This window comes from Protopterus annectens, chromosome 1.part0, assembly GCF_019279795.1.
Source record: "Protopterus annectens isolate FY-2018-M chromosome 1.part0, PAN1.0, whole genome shotgun sequence".
In the NCBI taxonomy this organism is placed as follows: Eukaryota; Metazoa; Chordata; order Ceratodontiformes; family Protopteridae; genus Protopterus; species Protopterus annectens.
Genome location: NC_056725.1, coordinates 495,966,902 through 495,990,090, shown reverse-complemented (window position 1 = coordinate 495,990,090; position 23,189 = coordinate 495,966,902). Strand labels below are relative to the sequence as shown.

At 41.7% G+C, this 23,189-nt stretch overlaps 1 protein-coding gene across 5 annotated transcripts in view; it reads left to right on the top strand.

The window, feature by feature from the left end:
* The window catches only part of CAPN11 (calpain 11), a 1,381,576-nt gene that overhangs the window by 607,762 nt on the left and 750,625 nt on the right, over window positions 1-23,189 (top strand). For all 5 annotated transcript variants that reach the window (XM_044060753.1, XM_044060742.1, XM_044060725.1 and 2 more), the window contains one exon: window positions 3,467-3,600. In XM_044060753.1, coding sequence (XP_043916688.1) covers window positions 3,467-3,600 — 134 coding nt within the window. The remainder of the gene's footprint in view (window positions 1-3,466; window positions 3,601-23,189) is intronic.

Below are 23,189 nucleotides of genomic sequence, written 5' to 3'. Positions count from 1 at the left end.
GGTGTTTCCCTATCTGGACGACTGGCTCCTCACTGCCACCACCGAGCGTCGCCCCATACAAGTCAGAGACTACACAGTTGACCTTTGTTCCCACCTAGGGATTTCGATAAACTTCGAAAAGTCTTGCTTACCGCCCTCACAGCGTATTTCATTCATCGGAGCAGACCTAGATACACGATTAACACTGCTAAAGCTCCCTCCTATAAGGGCGTCAACCCTCAAACAACAGGTTCTTCTTCTACTAAAGAGCAAGAAAGCCCCGGCCAAACTGGTATTGAAAGTTTTGGGACTAATGGCAGCGTCCCTGATCGCAGTTCCTATGGGAAGATTACACATGAGGATCCTCCAATGGCTGCTTTTCACGCAGTGGTCGTTCCAGCACTTACCCCTAGCGCACGAGATTCTGATAACAGACTCTTGCAAACGAGACCTCTCATGGTGGGTGTACAGTCAGGATCTCACTATGGGTCATCCGTTTGTTCTACCCAGTCCGACGGCCACAATAACCACGGACGCTTCTCTGATAGGGTGGGGGGGTCTATTTCAGGGAAGAACAGTCCAAGGGGAATGGTCCAACATGGAGTACACTCTACACATAAATGTTCTGGAGCTGAGGGCGGTGTTCCTGGTGTTGCAACACTTCCAAGCCCTCTTACCTCTAGGAACAGTAGCAGTTCAGACAGACAACATGTCTGTGGTCTGGTACATAAACAAGCAAGGGGGAACCAGGTTTTACCCGTTATGCAGAGAGGCCATGAGAATTTGGCAATGGGCAGAGTCCATGGGTCACTTTCTGATAGCAACGCACATCCCGGGGTCATCCAAACTCATTGCGGACAGGTTGAGCAGAGCCATCCTGTTACCTCACGAGTGGTCCCTCAATCCACAGACGGCAGAAAAGATCTTCTGCAGATGGGGCCAGCCTTGCTGCGATCTATTTGCTTCCCCGTTGAATACAAAATGCAGAAACTACTTTGCCCTTCTACCCCCTCCGGGGGATGTCCCCAGGGACGCACTGATACACGATTGGCCCTCGGGTCTCCTATATGCATTTCCACCTACTCCCTTGATTCCCAGATTTCTACAGAAAGCCAGGAACCTGGAAAGGACAATAATACTCATAGCCCCATTCTGTTCTCGGCAGCTATGGTTCCCCTTTCTTCGAGCCCATCAAACAGAGGAACCGTGGATTCTGGACCCAGTACCAGATCTACTGACCCATTTGTTGGGAGTTCCTCACCCGTCTCTTCAGTCCCTTGGCTGCTCCGCTTTCCTGCCTAGCAAGGTCTGATCTACTTTCTCCGGCAGTTCAACACATTCTGGTTGCTTCTCATAAAGCTTCCACTACAAAACTCTACAGGAGTAAATGGAAACACTTTGTATACTGGGCGTCTAGCCAACACTTAGACCCCCTTGGTAGCTCCTCTACATAAAGTATTGGAATTCTTATCTATCCTTTTTCACAAAGGAGCCTCTACTTCCACACTGAGAGTACAGTTGGCAGCCATATCGAACTTCCATATTGGTGAGGGTGGTTTTCCCATTATGTCTCACAGACTTTGTAAGGCTTTTATGAAAGGAACCTTCCATCTTCGGCCACCCGTCTGGAAACCTTTCTTTAACTCATTTTGCCCCCCTTTGAACCTGCTTCGTCCTGCCTCCTAAAGTTCTTATCGTGGAAGACACTTTTCCTCGTAGCTGTTACTTCAGCTCGTAGAGTGTCAGAGCTGCAAGCATTATCGGTCAGACCACCTTACTTGATTTTCCACCAAGATAGAGTCTCTTTATGTACAAACCCATCTTTCCTTCCAAAGTTATGTTCCGTTACAAATATTATCCAATCCATAGAACTCCCTACCTTCTTCAAGAACCATACTAACAAGTTGGAGTATATGCTGCACAAGTTAGATGCTCACAGACAGTTAAGATTTTATTTGGATAGGACTAAAACTTACAGGAAGACACATCAGCTCTTTGTCGCGTTTGCAGACAGTAAAAAGGGCATGGCAATTACAAAACGTACATTATCTAAATGGCTTGCTGATTGTATAGCCTTTGTATACACTAAGTCAAATCAGTCCTTACCCACCAAACCTAAGGCCCATTCTACCAGATCCGTTTCCACTTCCTTGGCTCATGCAGCTCACTTGCCTTTGGACACGATTTGTGCAGCAGCCACGTGGTCTAAGCCACATACTTTCATCACTCATTATAGATTGACAAAGTCTCCAAAGACAGGACATCTTTTGGTTCCACTGTGCTTAGGAACGTTCTTCCATGAGTCACTCGGGGTGACGGAGCTAGGGACGCTACCCGTGTGTAAGAACAAATGGCGAGATTGAACACTCTCACATAAAGAAGTTATGTCCTTACCATAACGTTCCATGTGGAGTGTTCATCTCGCCTTTGTTCTTACATCCCCCCCCCCCCACGTGTTTTGGAAGAACGGGTAGGACTAGATTCTGAGCGAAATGTCTTAACCCCTTCCGGGGTATATGGTCCTGTGTATCATGGGGTATATGCTACTACCCTTAGTTATTTACTATGGTGAGAGAGTGTCTCTGAATGCCTGAGAGAGTGTGTAGTTCTTGCATCTGAGGTATTGGATTATCGGTCTGGTTTGTTTGCAAACTAGATCTGAGTAATGGCAGGGAGGATTGTGGGATATAGTCTGGTCTCGAGCTTCTCTGAGATGCAGAGCTTTGCGATGCGGCCGACTCGGAGCCGAGGATCGGCTCTGAACCCGTGTGTAAGAACAAAGGTGAGATGAACACTCCACATGGAACATTATGGTAAGGACATAACTTCTTTTTTCCTGCAGACTTCTGTTATTTGTCTTTGTGTATTCCAGCAGGGAGTCACTTCCCTTGAAAATCTCAGATTGCATTTGGTCTATTTTCTCACTGGGATGACTGAAGTATTTTCTTTTTCACCTGCCATTACAGTATGCTTTCCCCACCTCTGCAGCATAGTGCTTTATATCCCTGTCTGAATTGATATGGTTGTTCTCCCTTTTACTTCACTTTTGTCTTCTTCTGGATGCCGTAGTTCAGCTACCAATTTCTATCTATTTCTTGCTGTAGTTTGTAGCCTTTTGCTGTTTCTGATGGTTCACAATAAGAACTCTGTTTTTAGCTACTCACACTTACCAACATAGTCTTGGAATCAACCAGTAGTGTGAATGCAGTAATAGTTCTGTAGCTGGATGTCTGTTTATCCACTGATAGAGGTACCTACAAAATAATAATGTATAACGTAATTTTTGTGTTCTGTGTTTCTGATCTGCAATAAGTAGCTGTTCTTTTTTTACCTTTGTGTTAGATTATGTATGAACAGTTGAACTTGTTGTCACAGGGTCTTATATAAGTGAACTACTGCATATTTCAGTTTTGATGGGGGAGCCACACTTGAGAGGGATTACCAACCACCAAGTCATTTTGTCATCCTCTTTTTGCTTTCTCTGTAGATCTGGCAGTTTGGAGAATGGACAGATGTGGTAATTGATGACAGACTACCAGTGAAGGATGGAGAGCTTGTTTTCGTTCACTCTGCTTCAAACAATGAATTCTGGAGTGCACTGTTGGAGAAAGCCTATGCTAAGTAAGTCTTTGGGCATGCTTTTTCAACAAAAGAGGAATTCGAAGGTATAATTTTGTTAAACTGTTTTATGCTGCATGCTACATTTAACATGTCCATAGTCTGGACATACTACTGTAGCCTCTTTGTATGGAGTCCTCAGTGAGAAGTACAACAGGAAGTAAAGAATTAGCCTGTGATGAAAAACGTTACTTTCTGCCAACAATGTGACGTAGTGCAGGCACAGTGACTGCAGCCCCAGTAATCAGAGTTCATTTCACGGACCTAATGTCTGTAGAACTTGGCTTGGTGGAATAGGATTGAGAGGACCATTGTGGTGAAAATAGTCTTTGAATTGTACCATAGGAGCAACTGCTGGAAGACTGCAGACTGAATAGTGATGCTTTTTAGGTATATGGTCCTGCAGATGTTTTACCATAGGAGCAATCTGTGGAAGTGTAAGGACTGAATAATTTTGCTTTTTAGGTACATGGCCATGCAGATGTTGTATCATAGGAGCAACTCCTGAAAGACTGCAGACTGAATAATGCTGGTTTTTAGGTACATGGTCAAGCAGATGTCTTACAGCTGAAAATATGTGCTCTAGCTTTTCAGGCAGGGTGCAGGTATGTGGAGTTATGCACCCACATTATTATCCTAATGTTGGCACAGAAAGAGTAGGTAGGGTTAAAAAATAGCCCTTACAGGGGAGATAAATGAACGAGTATGTGCGAGAATTTATCTCTCTCACTCTCTCTCTCTCTCTCTCTCTATATATATATATATATATATATATATATAATGTGTGTGTGTGTGTACATGGGTTCCTATCTATTCATCGAACTGTCATTACAGCGACACGCACTTCATCGACACAAAACATATATTCAGATCATCGATATTTCATATATATATCCCTCGCAGGACCCATGGTAGCACTTGTGGCTATATATATATAAATAACAACGTTGTGTAGGGAAATTGTAGGTAGTGATGTGAACCATATATGTACCAGAAAAACAAGTGCTACCATGGGTCCCATGAGGGGAGGGATTACCTGATATATATATATATACATATATATATATATATATATATATATATAGATACACACACACACATATATATATATATATATATATATATATATATATATATATATATATACACACACACACATACACACACACACACACACACACACACACACACTCACACACACACACTATATGCATATATATATATATATATATATATATATATATATATATATATATATATGGCATCCGTTGACTGGGTAAGTCCAGCTGGGCCACGACAGGACACTTTGCAGCAGGCCAGGGAGAAAAGCTCGAAATTTTACAAGATGTCATCCAGTACACTACAATACAAAACAGAATAGCAAATGCTGTCACATGCCAGATACAAAAATTAGTATATAAAAAAAAAAAGCAGAAGTGTTAAATCCTAGAAATAGTTATATTCTACAGAGTTTTACTAAATAGCAATGATAATGTTAAGAACTTCCATTATATTAATAGAGAGGTACAGTAGAATGTGTAGGACATGCTACCAGTTGACAGATTGTTTAAGAATTTCTAGGGGTGGCTAAGCTGTTGGGTCTTCTGATAAAAGCCCAGAAGATTAGATTATTCAAGAAGACCAAAAGGACACCACACATAGAGGACAAGATGGATAGAGCTAGATCAGCAGAAACTAGCCACTGTTGCGTAACAGACAATTGCTTCATATGTCGAGTCACGGCAGTGTGGAAAGTCGTGGGATATTCATTTTCCTCCGCACCACATGCTCCGGAGACCTCAACCTCATTATCACAATCAACAGAACATGCTAGAGGGACAGGTTCATAACCCAGAAGACTGTCCATGCTCTGGAATAGACATCCCATGCATGTCAAGCAGAGCACCTCTCTGGCCCTCTTCAAGAGAAATCTTGATGAGTGGATGGGAAATAGAAAGTTCACCCTGGGGATCACTCCAGTGGCTCAACTTGATAGGGGTACTGGGAACTAACGTCGGGCGGCACGATGCCAGGGCACTTCTATGGGCTAGGCTTGTAAAGGCTCCAGGGCCATTAGCCTAGTACATACCTATGAACCTATGTATGTTCACTGCTGCATCATTTTCCTTGTGACATCTAATATTGCCAGTGTGTTAGAAGAGAAGGGGTTCAGTCTTGACTGTGGTCATTGTCTTTGTGGAGTTTGCATACTTTTCATGTTTCTACTGTGCTTTGATTTCCTCCATCTTCTTCAAAACATGCTGGTTTGAATGTTCATGTATATTGCATTTACCCTTGTTTTATAGACAGAAGTGTGGCTGAAAAGGAATAATTCACTTAACCCATTAAACAAATAACTCAGGTGTTAAAGCACTAGCTAGACAAGTCATGGGGTAGCCTCTACGCATGACAGAGACTTTAGTGCAGTGCAGTCCGGTGGCTTAACTTGTATTTGCAGTTACAAAATAAGAGAAGACTCTCTCTATAGCTTTGGGAGACAGTAAACATTGATGGCTTGTAAGTGGCATAGAAAAAGAGAACTAGAGAGCCTTTGAACCAAGATTAAGCAGAGAGAAAATCTAAGAAGTAGAATTTTTTGTGCATCATATATGATTCTTATGTGGCTTCTGTCTGGTGGTCCTTTTGTGCATGACTGGTTTTAGGTGAAATAAAGCCTTAGGCCAAGGACTGACTGCCCCCTGCATTTTTTGGAACTCAAAACTGCACTCAGCCATTGATGGGTAGAAGTGTTTTGCTTCATTTCTCCACCTATAATTAGCTTTAAGTAATGTAAAAGCAATCAACTGAAAAATATCTATGGTCATTTATTTATTTTTATTTATTTGCATTTGTTTACAAGGAGTTCTAATGGGCCAGGGTGATCCCATTTGCAGTAGAGGCCCTGGGAGAAATGCTCCAATTACCTTTTCAATCACATTTCAATTTTACAACCCTTCCAGATGCATAAATTGGGATGTTTTTGCTTAAACATGACTTTTTCAGGATGGTCCACACATCCAAGCAATGCAAATAACTGCTTTTTTACTGTACTGTTAAAATTAAATGTTTGTTGTGCAATAGACATTGTGTGCATTGATTCATATTTTTTTTAGTGTTTCTATTCTAGAACAGCTCTCTGTAGTATTTGTATAAAATTTAGAAGTTATTTTTTTCCACTAAAATATCAGGTAATTTATCATTTTTTAAAGGCCAAACTTATGATAAATCAGTCCAAATCAGGACCATCTAATAAAAGTCATAATAGGTGGTAACATGATTTGGCATTTCTGGTTTCTTCCAGATTAGCTGGAGACTGCACTTACATTTTGGGCATAAGAAGCTGAGATTTCTAAGTATTAGCCATATAGCCTAGTGCAGTGGTTTTGGTCTTAAACTCAAATGGCTTGAGGGTAGACAGTGAGGAGTCCACCAAGGTAACAGCTTATTCATCAAGTGGTGACCAAAAAAACAAAGCAAAACAAACAAAACAAATCCTTGCTTCATATTTTTGAGCACATTTGACGTACTGCACTTAGTCATACACAAGCAGATTCTGACACACACACACACACACACACACACACACACACACACACACACACACACACACACACACACACACACCCTTACATCTCTGCTAGCTTGCTTGGCTTTGCAGCACTCACCAAAGGAACTGCTTTTGCTCTGTTACTGTACCTTTTGAATACTACCACTAAATGTAACTTAACTGGGTGTTACACCCTGCACATTCTACTACAAAATATGACTAACTGCGACTTCTGCCTCTGAGAGACAAGTTGCAATTTGCAGTGTTAACAACCCAGAAATAACTAATGACTTTCCAAACTAATTTGTCTGTTTTGACAATGTAAGCATAGACCATGACAAAGCATATCTTTCAACTTTGTTGTGCCCCCTGTAAATTTTTGATGCTCTGCTGTAATCGGTGAGGATTGCACTCAGTCAGTAATGCCAGTCATTAGAATTTCATACTTTATATTGCTCAAAAAGTGAAGTTAAACCTGTTGATTTAATTTTAAGTGAATCCTAGTTTGTTTGTGTCTTTCGGCTTTTCTCGGTTAGGGGTTGCCACAGCAGAACTCCGGTCTGCTAATGATTGGCAGTTGATTTTACGTACCGGCTTGCCAGGCCTGACACAAAACCTTCAATGAAGGTACGCCTATTCACGCATGTCTCCTCGCAGAAGACGCTCTAGCTGAGAATCGAACCGGACAGCGTCTTACTGTGAGGCGACACCGCTACCTTATCCTTGATTTTTGCCCCCCCCCCTTTAGTTTTGTCCAGAATTCTTGAACAGTGAAATTGAGAGGTATAGAACAGTCACCCAACTAACATTTTGAAGACTTGGTACAGGGTTCTTGACTATTAGTTCTCTTTTCATTAACACTTCCCTCCTTAGACCATAATTCCTGCATGCTCTCTCTTTTTGTTAAGACAGTTTCTCATAGATGTACTTCCCTGTGATCAAAACAGACCAATAGCAGAAGTGCTCTGAACATAAGTGCTTCTACTATTGGTCTGTTTTATGCTCAGAAAGTCTCCGTCTCTTATTAGCTGCATAGTCAAGTCAGTAAGGGGAAGAAGCTGGCTGGACTAAACTTTCAGGCTGGAGGGAGAGTGCAAAGGCTGCGTATGACCTGCAGGCTGGCACGTTTTTAAACAAGAAACATATTTATTAAATTATCACGTATTTCATAAGCAGTCTTACATTTACATAAATTAAAACAAACCATATTGACCCAATTCCAGTTGGACACATTATACATTACAAACCATGTTGACATAATTGTAGTTGCAAACATTACACATCACTAATAATCTGTCCAGTTACTATCATTCAAACATTAGATAGCTCATTTAAATCCTGCCTTCTTTTAAACCACATTAATCCTATGCATGTATTGTTCCCACAATTCCCATTTTTTTCATATGTAATTTGCTCCTTCTCTTTTCTAAAGATCCCAATTCCAGTTGTTTTGTCTCTGTTACTATATTTGCTACTTCTAGTAAAGTTGGTTTAGACTTTGATCTAGTAATTGCTTTTTTGGCAGCCACCGTAATTAGGCTCAGCAAGGCCTCGCAATTCCAATTCTGTGTCATAGCTCAAAAAAATCATTCCCGTTGTTACACCAATTTGCTCCCTCAGTATCTCTGACCGAGGAGTCTGCAGAGAAGAAGCATGGTGTTTTTATATGAGCTTCAAATGAGTTCTGTTCCCCTATCACCCACAATGCATCCATCACAGTGATAATCAATCATTTTAGCCGAGAAAAATTGTTGGCACTTAGTGAAAATCTAGTGTCTTAGATGCTTGGCACTGCAGGAAATAGTATATGTGCGTAGGTGCTGACAGTACTCCAGATAAGAAGATGGAGAACAGAACAACATATAAAATGAGATGGTAGCAGGGTCTGCACATTCCGTGAAATTACTTAAATGATTTTGTAATCTATACACACTGTTAAATGCAGATACAGTAGTATTGATTTGTTCTCTTCTGCGACTATCACACAGATGAAGTTATCACAGTTTGTAAAGATATTTACTTGTTTGGGTTTAAAATCCAGCAGTAAGACTTTCTTTACTCTACATGATTTCTGAGTCTTCAGGTTCAGGCTGTCCTCTGACACACTTTTCCTTTCTTCTCCCAAACACCTTTATTGAATTATCACTTGTGACATAGGCACATATATTGCTGTATATCATATAACCCAAGTAGCATTACATAAATTACTCAATTCCTGCCTTTTTTTAAACAAGAAGCATCTTTTATTAAACCATCACTTACTACATACAGTCATGCATTTATATAAATGAAGCAAACCACACCGACAAAATCCTAGTTGCAAGCATTTTACATCACAAACCATGCTGTCATACTCCCAGTTGCAAACATAACTTATCTACCCAATCTTTTTCAGTCAAATACTGCATAGCTCATTTATGTCTTGCCACCTTTAAATCTCATTCCTGTCTTGTATGTATTGTTCCCACAATTCCCATTTTTCCTATGTAGTTTGCTTCTACCCTTTTCCAAAGACCTCAGATCCAGTTGTTTTGTCTCTATTACTATGTTCCCTGCTTCTAGTACAGTTGACTTAGATTTTGATTTCCATTTTCTAGTAATTGCTTTTTTTGGCAGCCACCATTATTAGACACAGCAAGGCCTTACCATGCCTAAGAAATTCCAATTCTGTATCATACCTCAGAAAAGTCATCTCCCTTGTCAGACCAATATGCCCACTCAGCATCTCTGACAGTGCATCCCGCAGGGAATCCTTAAAGTCTGCCAATTCATCACACTCCCAAAAAAATATGTTCCCAGTTACCTCTTTCTTCCGCATCACACCTCCAACATTTGCTGTGTGCCTGAGGAAAAATTCTCTGGAGTCGAATTGGGGTATAGAAATATCTATGCAAATGTTTCTAGGCAAAAATCCTAAATCTTCTAGATTCTGTTGCATATTTGGGAGACATCCATATATCCTCCCATTGTTTCTTTGTGATTTACTTATCCAATCTCTCTTCAACTCCTTTCTAACCTCCTCTGATTGATTCTTGTAGTTATCATGCAATATTTTATATGCTGTACTAATTATTCCTTTTTTAATGGCAGCTTCTGCTCTAGATTCTGCTAAAACTCTACCAGTACTGGTCTTTCGTTTAGTATCCCCCTGTTTCTTTCTCTTTGCCTATACTCTGATACCAATGCTTGCTAGAGAAGGCAGTCTCTAACCTGCAGTCCAAATAAATTATTGATGTCTTCCCGTTCTGTTGTTGTTCCATCTCTAGTTATTTGCTCCTAATAGTTTGGTTCCTTTGCCAGTTTTCCCCAATAAATTCCAGCCCCCTCTTGCATATTACTTGTATCCCTGACCGCAGTCATTCCTAGCAGCAGAATCTCTCTTCTCCAATCACATGTTGGCTTAGTTCTTAGAATACTTTCTGTTATTTATGAATATTTTCTATGATTAGTGTTATTCTCCTTAAAGGCCTGCATCCATAATCCCAGTCTCTCCTTGTTTCTTGAGCTTCACGCCTGTTTCATCATCCCTTTTGACGTTTAAGTATAGTTTTCTGCTTGTGCTATGTGTAAGACTCTTAACTGTGTAGCTCTGAAATACCCCTTCAAATTGAGTAAACCCAATCCGCCCTATTCTGCTGGAAGAATCAACTTCTACCACTTGACTCTTGTCATCTTCCCTTCCCAGATAAAGTCCTTCAGTTCTTTATTAATTGTTAGCCACAACTTATCCTCTGGTTGATAAAAATATACCTTACCTGTATATAAGACTAAAGAGACTAAAAACATTTTAACTGCTTATATCGTATTCATATCCAAGCTTTTATTTTCTCAGTTTTTGTTTAATCTCGTCCCACATATCCTTAGCTGCCACACTAGAATAATTTTTAATCCATACTCCTAAATACTTAATTTTATCATGTCCCCTTAAATATGGATATTCCTGAACCAGTTCGTGTGTGGGTACATAATTTACCGCTATTGCCTTTGTTTAGCTTCATTAATTTTGTATCCCAAAAAGATCTGAAACTGTCTCAGAATGTTCCACAACAATGTAATGTTTCTTTCTGGTTTTGTCAGGTATAAAATAATATCTGCAAATAAAGTCAGGTTTCCTTGACTACCATACCAGTTATGTCCTTGAATATCTGAGTCCCTTATTTTCTTTGCCAGTGGTTCTAAATGTAATAGAAATAAAATGGAAAAAGGCCACCCCTGCCTGGTTCCTCTGCTCAAGCAGAAATTATCACAGTATCCCACCTACTTTAATTTTTCACACCTGATCCTTCATGTATATAAATGCTCTTCCCACTAGGAAAAATGCTAATAACTCCACAATCCCTACCTCCCCCCATCCTTCTAACCCCTTTTCCCTTAAATCTGTTTCAACTAACTATATTAAATCCTTACTCTCTAAACTCAATCCTTGCTCCCCCTCAGCTGATAATCTACCTTCCTATTTTCTGCAGATTGCAGCTGAACCCCTAGCCTATCCTGTTTCCAACCTGATTAACCGATCCATCTCTGAATCATACGTCCCAGAAATATGGAAGACATTCTTCATATTAAGTATATACAAAGGTGGAAATTCTTCTGATATATCAAACTTCAGACCAATTGTTATACTGTCTCCCCTCTCTAGGATTCTAGAGAAATGCATTCACAAGCAGATAATGCAGTACCTTCTACAAGAGAGCCTTCTAACACACACACGACATGGATTTCATACCAAACACAGTACTACAACTGCATTAATATCCTTCACCAATACTGTATCTCTGGCCCATGACAACAATAAGCTAGCCTCATGTCTGTTCCTTGACCTCTCCAAAGCCTTTGACACTGTCTCCCATCCCCTCCTCTTGGACAAACTCTCCCATTTAAAATTCTCTCCTCCCACCATATCCTGGTTTTATAGCTATCTCTCTAACTGCCAGCAAGCTGTTAAATGGCATTCTGCTCTACCCCCCCCCCTTAATGTCCCAATGGGAGTCCGCAAGGATCCATACTTGGGACACCGCTCTTTAATATTTTTGCTAACCTACTTTACACCTGTTGTCCCCACTCTGCACTTGTACAATATGCAGACGATTCAACTGTCATCACCATTGCAAACAATCCATCTGACCTCCACACTACTACCCTAGCATCGTTCAATGCCATAGAGACATGGCTTTGTGATAAATTAATTCGCAACCCTAAGAAAACTAAGCTCCTACTCTTCTCCCCAAAAACCTCATCAATCTCAAAACTACATTTTCCATCCTATCAAGCAATAACACTATCATTACTGCTGAACCCAGCACTAAACTGCTGGGAGTCATAATAGACAATCAGCTTAAATTTGCTCTCCAAGTCACTAATTCTATCAAAAAGACTCACCAGAAACTTGGACTCTTATCGCAACAAGATACATTTAACCAACACAGCCAGAATAATTCTCTCTTGTGCATTTCTTCTTCCCACCCTTCTTTATAGCTGTAAATTATTCACAAACCTTACCACACTCATTACAAAACTTGAAACAACCTATAATAAGGTGGCCAGATTCACTGCAAACCAAACCTATAAATCTCACCATTGCTTATCCCTTAAACAATTGGGACTGGCTTTAATTCCCTCATTTGTTCCTACTACATCTACTACAAATTATCCACTCCATCCTCTATCTACCATCTTTCTGCCCTACCCTTCTTTCTATTATATCTAAATATTCCCCAACCAGGACACTACGTACCTCAGACCAAGACTCCCTTCAGATCTATAAACTCAAAACCAAAACAGGATGTTTACTCTATAACTATAACCCTGCTGCAACTTGGAATAAACTCCCCCAAGAAATTAGGTCCCTTGACCATACCAAGCATTTCAAGCTAGCCACTCGAAGATACCTAATAAACAAACGGTCCTGTCACTGTAGTCATCCTTCCTGAAACTACCCTACTCCCTATTTCTTACACCTCCCCCTCTATCAGCCGTCTCTTCCTTATATTGACCATTTCTTCCTCTATATGCTTCCCTTCTATTCCTTCTCCATTATTTTCCTCTTCTCCCCTGTCTGTCATAATTAACTTCTACCCCTCTGTCCCAGTGTATAAACTTATCCCCTAGCTATTCCTTTTGTACGTATACTGTATATAACCTAACAGGAATTATGGATGCATTATTCCTTGATGACATTGTACCCGAGTGTTTTTCTGTACGATTTATTGTAAATGTTATCTTGATAACAGTATGTTTGGTTGCAAATATGATTTCTTAACTGTTGTATGTAAAATTTATAAACTCACTGTGGAGCTTTTCTCCCCTGGTCTCCACTGAAAACGAGCCAAACACTCAGTTGGACTAACCCGGCCAACAAATGTAAAATAAATAAATATATCATCCTAATCAACCTTAGAATTTTTTCAGGAAATGCAAATGCTTCCATTGCCCTGCTCATAAAGTCTCAGCTTACTCTGTCAAATGCTTTCTCTGTATCAAGACCCACCAACAGCAATGCTGTTTCCTTACATCCTGCTTCCCTCTGGATTATTAGTGTTCTGTTAATGTTGTCAAATGTTTGCCTCCCCGCCACAAAACCACATTGATCCATATCTATCCATTTTGGCATTACTTTTGTCATTCTTTTAGCCATTATAGACATGAACAGTTTATAATCATGGTTTAGTATAGAAATGGGCCAGTATAAAGCTGGATCTGATGGATCTTTATGCTTCTTGGGTATTACAGCTACTACTTTCTTCTAGGACATTTGGTACTTCTCCTCCACTTAAAGTACTGTTAAACACAACCTTCCAGATCTTTATCAATTTTTTTCCTCCACGATTTCCAAACGTCCACAGGAATACCATCTATTCCTGGAGACTTTCCTGTAGATTGGTTATACATCACAATTTTTATTTCATCTCCTCCTATCCATCTACCTCTAACTTTGGCATATTTAATTCCTCCATAAAGATTTCCATTTGTATCTTTTTTTCTTGATTTCCATATTTCTCTGCTTTATAGAGACTCTCATAGAATTTCCAAAATATTTCTAGTACCTCTTCAGGATCTCGTCACCTTCCTTGTTTTAGGCTGCCTAAGTTGGGCGACATCCCTTACTACTTTCTGTTGCTTGAGTAGTTGGCTAAAAGTTTATGTAGTCTAGTGTTGTTATCAAAAAAAGTTGCTTAACAGCAACCTTTCTAAACTCTTGCATGTTATCGAGGTGATCCCTTATTTTCTGTCTAGCATTCTGCAGTTGATCCTCCTCTTGTTCTGTGAGATCCCCCCCTATTCTGCAATACATTTTTGTACTTCTTAACCATAGCTCCCTTTCTTTTATTTCCACCCTATTTTTAAACTCCACCTTAATTTTATCCCACGCCCTAGCTATATTTTCAGAAGAAATTTCTGTCCTCTCTGCCATCTCTAGTATAATCGCCACTACCCAACTACCCATTCCTTAAATTCCTCTGCTTTCAACAGATGGGTGGCAAAGAACCATTGTCTTATTTTTATTTCATTACCCTGTGTTTTTATTTTAGCTGTTATTGGTGCATGATCTGAAAGTTATTGGGTGAGTATCAAAACCTGCAATCAAATGCACATGTTCCTGTGAAATGCAAATTTCTGTGTAGCCTAGCCCAGTTTATATATCATGGGGAATATGTAAATTCACTCCAAACACCTACTACTGAATTAACATCTTCCATGCCAAATATTTTCATAAAATTCTTCAAGTCTACCCTCCTTTGTTATATTTTCCCTTCTAGGCCCTCCAAACACATCTTCACCGCTGCAAATCAAATTCCATTTCCCACCTATAAGTAATATTCCTTGTTGAAAACTGGTCATTTCTCCCAGAATTTTCTTAAGCTGTGTTATAGCAGTTTTAGATGGAATATAAATACATGCCAGCGTAATCGTCATCCCTTGCCAGTAGTCTTTCAGCACTACAAATGTAAAAATTCTTTTTTTTTTTTTTTTCTTTTCTTCTTCTATTACTATCGGTGCTCCTCTTGCAATTAATATAAGTACTCCTCTATTCCTTTGTCCCAGGTATTCTGCTGAGTAACCATCATGAAAACCTTTCTATCTGATGTTGTCAGTCTTCATTCTTGATGAATGGGGACTCTGTTCTGACTCCTTGGAACCAGCTCGGCAGTTATACAGCTCGCGCCAGCCTAAAACCCTCGAGCTAAGGCTGTACCCACAGTGCCCCCTCCCCATTACCTCAGTTCTCGTTTCCTGCTTTGAAAACAAGACACATCAGTTGATACTCTCCAGTTAAGTGTCTTTATTATATAATTATACCTTTTTATGTTCTGTCAAGACCTAATCTATCCTTTAAATAATAGAATGTTTCCTCCCTATTGTACCCTTGAGTGTGTGCATTTGATATTTCTTTACCCCTTTTACCTAATGGTATTCTTCATTACCATCATTGATAACTTGTTCACCTTGTCTCCCTTTGGTATCTCTCCCCTTTTTCTTAACCTTTTATAGGTATTTTTCCTACCATTGTTGATAGGTTTTCTTGCTTTCATCGTGGGTGTGTGTGTGTTTGTGTGTGTGTGTGTGATAATTTAAACATGGCGGAAAAGCATGTCCGGATTCAAACAATATCAGGATTGTGGTAGAAAGATGTGCAATTCAGATGGGCATCTTTCTTGTGTGCATTGTTTGGGTGCTCCTCACATAGAATCAAGGTGTAAGATCTGCCAAGGTTTTAGTGCCCAAACTTTGGCAGAATGCAGAAATAAGCTTATTTTAGAAGGATTGTTGAAATCCTCCTTTGAAGAAGCCCTGTCTAAGCGAGAATCATCCAAATCAGAGTCCAACGAGAGCATCCATTCAGTGCTGACCTCACTATCAGCACCGAAATCAAAGTCTCGTAAGTTGCCGGTTCCATCTACGTTTTGAGAACTGAGGACTAAAATTGCAAAAATGGTTGAAAAGCATCCTTTGGCACTGAAAGTTGGGTCCTCATTGATACCGACGACTTCTGTACTGAACTTGGCTACCTTGGTACCGACAGCAGTCACCTCGGCACCAACAACCTCGTTGGCACCACCTTCATTGTCTTCCCGCTCAGTTCCTATTTCCCCATCTGCTCCGCAGCTTACAGTGCTGAAGTTCAAAGCATTTTTGCCTCCCAGAACAAGATATTCCCCTTTTGTAGAACCATTTTTTGGTCAACTCCCCAGTCCTTTCGTGGATAGGTCAGAGTTTTCCTCGGGAATGTCTATCCATTATCCAGAAGTCTTTCCAAAGTGGATGTAGTTAGACTGGTGGGTCAGCTTTTGGCGGCCAGGGGTCTTCCTGCACCCACGCATACTTCCCTCCCTTCTGGAGCTGAGGCATACTGTCCCAGGACTCCTCCGGATATTCCTTCTTCAACCTTCTTTCAAGGTTCGGAGGCCATCACTTCAACTATCTGTGTTCCCGCTGTCCCGGTTCCAGCATTTTCCCCTTCATTGGTACTGTGGTCGGCTCTAATGTCTTCGGCTCCACCTGACCTGATAGACACTTGGGAGCATGGTTTGGCTGTTGGTTCTTGGGGCTACAGTATGGTGCCGGTTGTTTACATGATGCTGCCTTTGGCTCTAGGAGCCCTGGCAGTATTGGACCCTCCAACGGCTCCTGTTTTAGAAGGCAGCCCTTCATAGCATGGTGTGATCCTGGTTTTGAGGCTGTCTTTCTCAGTTCCAAGCTTCCAGCCCTCTTCAGGTAGGGGGTCCTGCATTCCAGATCATGGAGAGAACATTAGCCTCTGCAGACTGTCAGCTGGCCCCATCTTCATTGGAGTGTCATATTTTTGTATCTTCTGGACTGCAGCTGCCTTCACCTCTCATGTTGGGACAGTGGACACAGCAGCAGCAAGATGTTCCTATTCAGGGCCCCTCTCCTTCAGAGTCCTCAGAGATTCCCACTGAGGGGACACCCTTTAAGAAGACGTGCAAGAGGAAGCATTTAGATTCCCCAGAAGAATATGTCATGGAAGACACCACAGATTACGATGAAGGGGGGGGGGGTTGGGTTAAGGACATAACTCAAATTCACATGTTCAGTTCTTTCTAATTGTGTCTCTTGTAACATAGCTATTTGCATTCTACATTTTTAATATAGCTCACTACTCTATTTTTTGTATTTATTTGTGAGGCCATTTACATTTAAAGACATTCCAGAAAGCATTATTGTATTAAGTTATTATTCACACCTTTTTTGTTAAATGTCTAGTTCCAGCATTTAAGTTACATGCATATACTGTTTGGCAAGTTGAACTTTTATACAGTTGTTTCTTGTTGTATCCATTTGAGCCTATGTCACATCTTATAATTTTGTTTTGTTTTATTGAAACCCCTCAAACAAAAAAAACAAACACACCCCCTATAACCCTCTAAAAACCTGTTAACATAATTTTAACCCACAAAACTATGTACACCTTCAAATGTTAAAATTTTACCCTCCTAATAGGAACAAAAGATGTTCATCGTGTTTCACTGTTGCAGTCATAACTGTAGGGTGCTCCTGCCGGCAGGCAGCCCGAGGTTGGCCAGAATCCCAAAGTCTGGGTCCGGCGTCGGCTGTACAATCCAGTACCCTGACGTCAGTACGCTCTGGTACATAGCCCTCAGCCGACGCCATCTTCTCCAGTCTTTCTTGCCGTGCGGTGGAAAGCAGCTCGCAAGTCATTGGTTGGCGATTTTCGAACAGCGTTTTTGGTTGTTGTCGGTCCGAAGTTCTTACTTCTCTTCTCTAAGCTAAGTACCCCGTTGGGGAATCTTTTTCTTGTTCCTCCGATGTCAGAAAAAGTTAATAATTGTATTACGTGTGGGAAACAAATACCTCATAACGATTTCCACTCTTACTGTCTACCTTGCTTAGGCCCTGACCACGACGTTTCTTGTTGTCGGTTCTGTGCCAGGTTTAATTCTCGTACTATCAAACGCAGGTACGACTGGGCTCTGAATTACTTTGGTAGACGCTTCAATTATAGAATGTCGTCGGATTCTACCGGAATTCAAAAGAAGCGCAAAGACAAGGACAGGCCTCCGAGGTCCAAACAGGACTCGTTGCAGCTGGAGCCAGCGTCCGGTTCGCTGTCGTCAGTGAGGCGCTTTTGCAGCCCCTGTCGTCCGCCACTTCTGAACCGATGGCCGATACGGATTCCCATGGGGAGCCATCAAGGCCTTCTATTTTATCTGCTGCAGGACCTTCGGACGTTGCTCCCTCGGATGGGTCCGGAACCGCTGTGCAGGTACCTGCTTCTGAGGGGGTATTCAGGCCTACTCACATCACTATTTCAAAGGCAAAGACAAAGACTCCTGTTAAGTCCAAAGCTCCTGCTCAAGCTACTTCTGAATCTACTCCCAGGACACAGAAGCAATTGTTAAGGATGGCTGAAGATTTGCTTTCTATGATTAGGGGTTCTCACCCCCCCCCCCTGAGAAAAGGCCTCGACAGGATGTTCCTGTGGATTCCTCTGACCAGGCTTCTATATCTTCTGTTTCTTCCTCTGATCAGGAATATTCTTTTCCTCCTTATGAGGATTCGGATGCTGAGGACTCCCTGCCCTCTGCTTCTCCGCCTGAAGATTTTTCTTTTGGGGAAACCCTGCATGAGATGAGGGAACATTTTCATTGGGAAGGTCAGGATTATTCTGCTTCCAAGAAGAGGCTTAGAGAATTCCTTCTTCTTCCTCAACATAGGCCTTTGGCTATCCCTCCTGTTCTTGACATTGTAGATGATGCTTTTTCCGAGGCTAATTTGAATCCTGATTCCATGCCTCCTGCTCCCCTATAAGCCTGATAGGTTTTATAGGGTTCCTGAGTCTCATTTGTTTTTGTTTAAGAATCCTTCTGCAGATCCTGAAACTATTTCTCAGGGTTCTAAGGCTGCTAAAGTTGCTTCTTCTAAGAATCCTATTCCCTCTGAGAAGGATTCTCGTGCCTTAGACAGGTGGGGCAAAAAGGTATATACTTCTGCTACCCTTTCTGTTAGGGCTTTAAATTGCCAGTTTCATATGTTTAAGTATCAGCAATTTCTTTTGTCTGTTTTAAAGCAGAAGCTTGCCTCTCTTCCTGCATGTGCAGAAGATAAGGAACTACAGGATGTATTGCATGCAACTGAACAACTGAACAAACATAGCTTGCATTGTGGTTTTGATGCTTTGGATGCTTCTTGCAGGGCCGCAGCCTCTGGTACTGTTATTAGGAGACATGCTTGGCTTCGTGAACAAAGTTTACCTGAACCGGTTAAGGCTAAATTATTAGATGCCCCTGTTCAGCATGATGTTCTTTTTGGATCTAAGGCTGAGGAGGTTATTAAAAAGATGGAAGAAAAGGCAAAATCTATGCAAACTGTGAAAGATTTCTTGCAAGTTCAGCCTCCTAGATTTTCCAGGAATTGGCCCTCCAAAAATTGGTCCTTTCCCACGTCTGACAGGCCTCAAAGGAGAAGATATAGACGCTCCAGAGGTCGTGGCCAGGCCTCCTACAGATCGAGACAATGGACTGCTTCTTCACCTAGAATGGGAGAAGACAGATCCCAATCTCAAAGAAAGCAAACTCAATGACTCTCTCGGTTGGGCTACAGGACCTCTTTACCTGGATGCCCCTCTCGGAGGAAAACTTTCTCTTTTTTACAGAAATTGGACTCATATTACCCAGGACAAATGGGTATTGGACGTGATTTTAAAAGGCTACAAATTCCACTTTCATACCTTGCCAAGGGCTTTCGGTTGGCCACATCTGCCAAAACATCAATGGTCAGAGGCCTTAAATCAAGTGGATGCTCTTCTGGCCATGAGAGCCATAGAGCCTGTTCCACTCTCAGAGATGGGAAAAGGTTTTTATTCAAGACTGTTTCTGGTTCCAAGAAAACAAAGCTCATGGAGACCTATTCTGGACCTTTCTGTGTTAAACACCTTTTCGGAAATTCCAAAATTCAAGATGCTTACTCTGCAGCAGCTGATTCCAATGCTCTCTCAGGACGCCTGGATGGTGACATTGGACCTAAAGGAAGCTTATTTACACATTCCCATCAGGCAGGAACGCAGGAAATTCCTCAGGTTCAAGGCAGGTTCGAGACACTTTCAATTCTCTGTACTGCCCTTTGGTTTATCTACTGCGCCCAGAGTCTTTACCAAATGCCTGGCACCAGTAGTGGCTTATTGCAGACTCCAGGAGATTCAAATTTACCCCTATTTGGACGACTGCCTTATTCAGGCAGACAGCAAGGATCTTTTACTTCAACATCTGGATTTTGTTCAACGTCTCCTCCTCCTACTGGGATTTTCAGTGAACACAAAAAAGTCACATTTGATCCCTTCTCAACAAATGGTATTTCTGGGAGCCCTCTTAAATACAACCTTACAAAGGGCCTTCCTCACTACAGAAAAGCAAATACAGCTGGCTTCAATTTTCAAGACTTTGGCAACTCTGCCTCAGCTCACTGCAAGGAAATTCCTGCAGGCACTGGGCTACATGGCTTCCTGCATTCTGTTGATCCCAAATGCAAGGCTTCATATGAGAAAGCTTCAATGGTATCTGAAAAGTGTATGGTCGCAGCATTTCCATGATCTGGACACTCTGATTCCTCTGATCCCCTGCCTCCAGAGGGAGTTCCTTTGATGGTCCAGGGTGTGTGCTTTAAACGAAGGAAAGCCTTTCCGTCTTCCTCAACCTTCTCAAATCATAGCCACGGACGCCTCGGATTATGCTTGGGGAGCACATTTTCTAGGCAATTGCCAGCAGGGAACCTGGACAAAGGATCATCTTCACTGGCACATCAATCTGAAGGAAATGTTGGCAGTTCAAAATGCTCTTCTAGCCTTCAAGAACCTTTTGCATCCAGGACATCTTTTGATACGCACAGACAACACCACAGTCATGTGGTACATAAACAAGTAGGGGGGTTCTCATTCTGCACCTCTTTGCAGACTAGCTATGGCTTTATGGGACACAGCTCTAAATCTGAATCTACATCTCCAGGCCCAATTCATACCAGGAGAGCAGAATCTCTTAGCAGACAGCCTGAACAGGAACATTTTAGATCCTCACGAATGGATGCTAGACACCAACTTATTCAACAGGATTACTGCAGTTTGGGGATGCCCCCAGATAGATCTGTTTGCATCCCACCTCAATCATCAGCTGCCTCTCTTTTGCACCAGGTCATTCCACAAAACAGCTTGGAAAGTGGATGCCCTGTCCTTCAGCTGGAGAAACCTTTCGGGATATGCCTTCCCTCCTCTTCCTCTACTTCCTCTGGTATTACTAAAGATAAAACAGGACAAGCCCAAGTTCCTCATCTTGATTGCTCCAAATTGGCCTCGTCAGTTTTGGTATCCAACTTTAAAGCACCTGTTCTTGGAGCCTCCTTGGATTCTTCCTCTGAACCCTTCTCTTCTGTCCCAGCATCAGGGTCAGTTGCTACATTCCAATCTCAAGACCCTTTGCCTGACAGCTTGGCTCTTCAAAGGAATTTGATTTCTTCTAGTCTTCCCAAACAAGTTTTGGATGTTCTTTTGGAAGCTAGACGGCCTAGCACTAGGAAATCCTATGCTTCTAAATGGAAGAGATTTTGCATTTGGATGCAGGACCGAGGCTTGGACCCTCTGGTACCTGATCTCTCTTCTATTTTGCTTTACCTCTTGGATCTTTTGTCTAATGGACTTTCCTTTTCTTCCATTAAGATTCATGCTTCTGCTATTTCTGCTCATTTCAATACTGATACCCCTGTTTTTTCTCATCCTTTGGTGAGACAATTCTTGAGAGGGGCTAAGAATTTAAGGCCTCCCAGGACCCCTCCTGTTCCTGCTTGGGATCTTAATTATGTTTTAGAAAAACTTACTTTGCCTCCTTTTGAGCCTGCTGCATCTTCAGATATTAAGTTTTTGTCTTGGAAGACAGTTCTTTTGTTAGCTTTGACTTCTGCCAGAAGGGTCTCAGAGTTGCAAGCTCTCATGGCTATGGAACCATACCTTATTTTCCACCAGGACAGAGTATCCTTGAGGACCAATCCTACTTTCATGCCTAAGGTGATTTCAAAGTGGCTTTGAATCAAACAATTCACCTTCCTACCTTCTTTCCTAATCCTCAGAATAAAGGGGAAAGGATTTTGCACTCCTTGGATGTGCACAGACAGTTACGATTTTATTTGGACAAGACTAAAGAGTTCAGAAAATCTAACCAATTGTTTGTTTCTTTTGCCTCCAGTTCTCTTGGAAAGGCTATTTCCAAACAAACTATTTCCAAATGGATTTCTTATGGAATAAGGTTTTGTTACACTCATCATGGGAAACATTTTCCAGGTACTGTGAGAAGTCATTCTACTAGAGCAGCTGCTACTTCTACAGCTTTTCTCAGGGAGTTCCTACCAAGGATATCTTGGAAGCTGCCACTTGGAGTTCTGTGCATACTTTTCCAAGCACTACAATCTCCCTTTGTATTCTAAGACCAGGGCAGGCTTTGCCTCTGCTGTTTTGCAGGGTCTTCTTGCTGCCCCTTCTTCTGTCTAAACCTCCCCCCTTTTTTCACTGCTTTGGGATTCCACCCTACAGTTATGACTGCAACAGTGAAACACGATGAACATAGTACAGTTGTGTACACCTACCATAAATGTAGATGTTCGAGTGTCTTCACTGTTGCAGTCGGTGTTTCCCTCCCTCCTATCCCCTCTTTTTCTCTCTTTTGTGGTGTATTTGTGTTTCCTAGTGGGATTCATTTATGATCTATTGGGGACTTCTGACATCTAGGGCAAGAAAGGCTGGAGAAGATGGCGTCGGCTGAGGGCTATGTACCAGAGCATACTGACGTCAGGGTACTGGATTGTACAGCCGACGCCGGACCCAGACTTTGGGATTCTGGCCGACCTCGGGCTGCCTGCCAGCAGGAGCACCCTACAGTTATGACTGCAACAGTGAAGACACTCTAACATCTACATTTATGGTAGGTGTACACAACTGTACTTTCCAAACTGACAGCCACATTCACAGACTTGAGTTAACCTAAAAGAACGGTTGCCCATGCTAAGACACATGGTGCAGTCTGTGCTT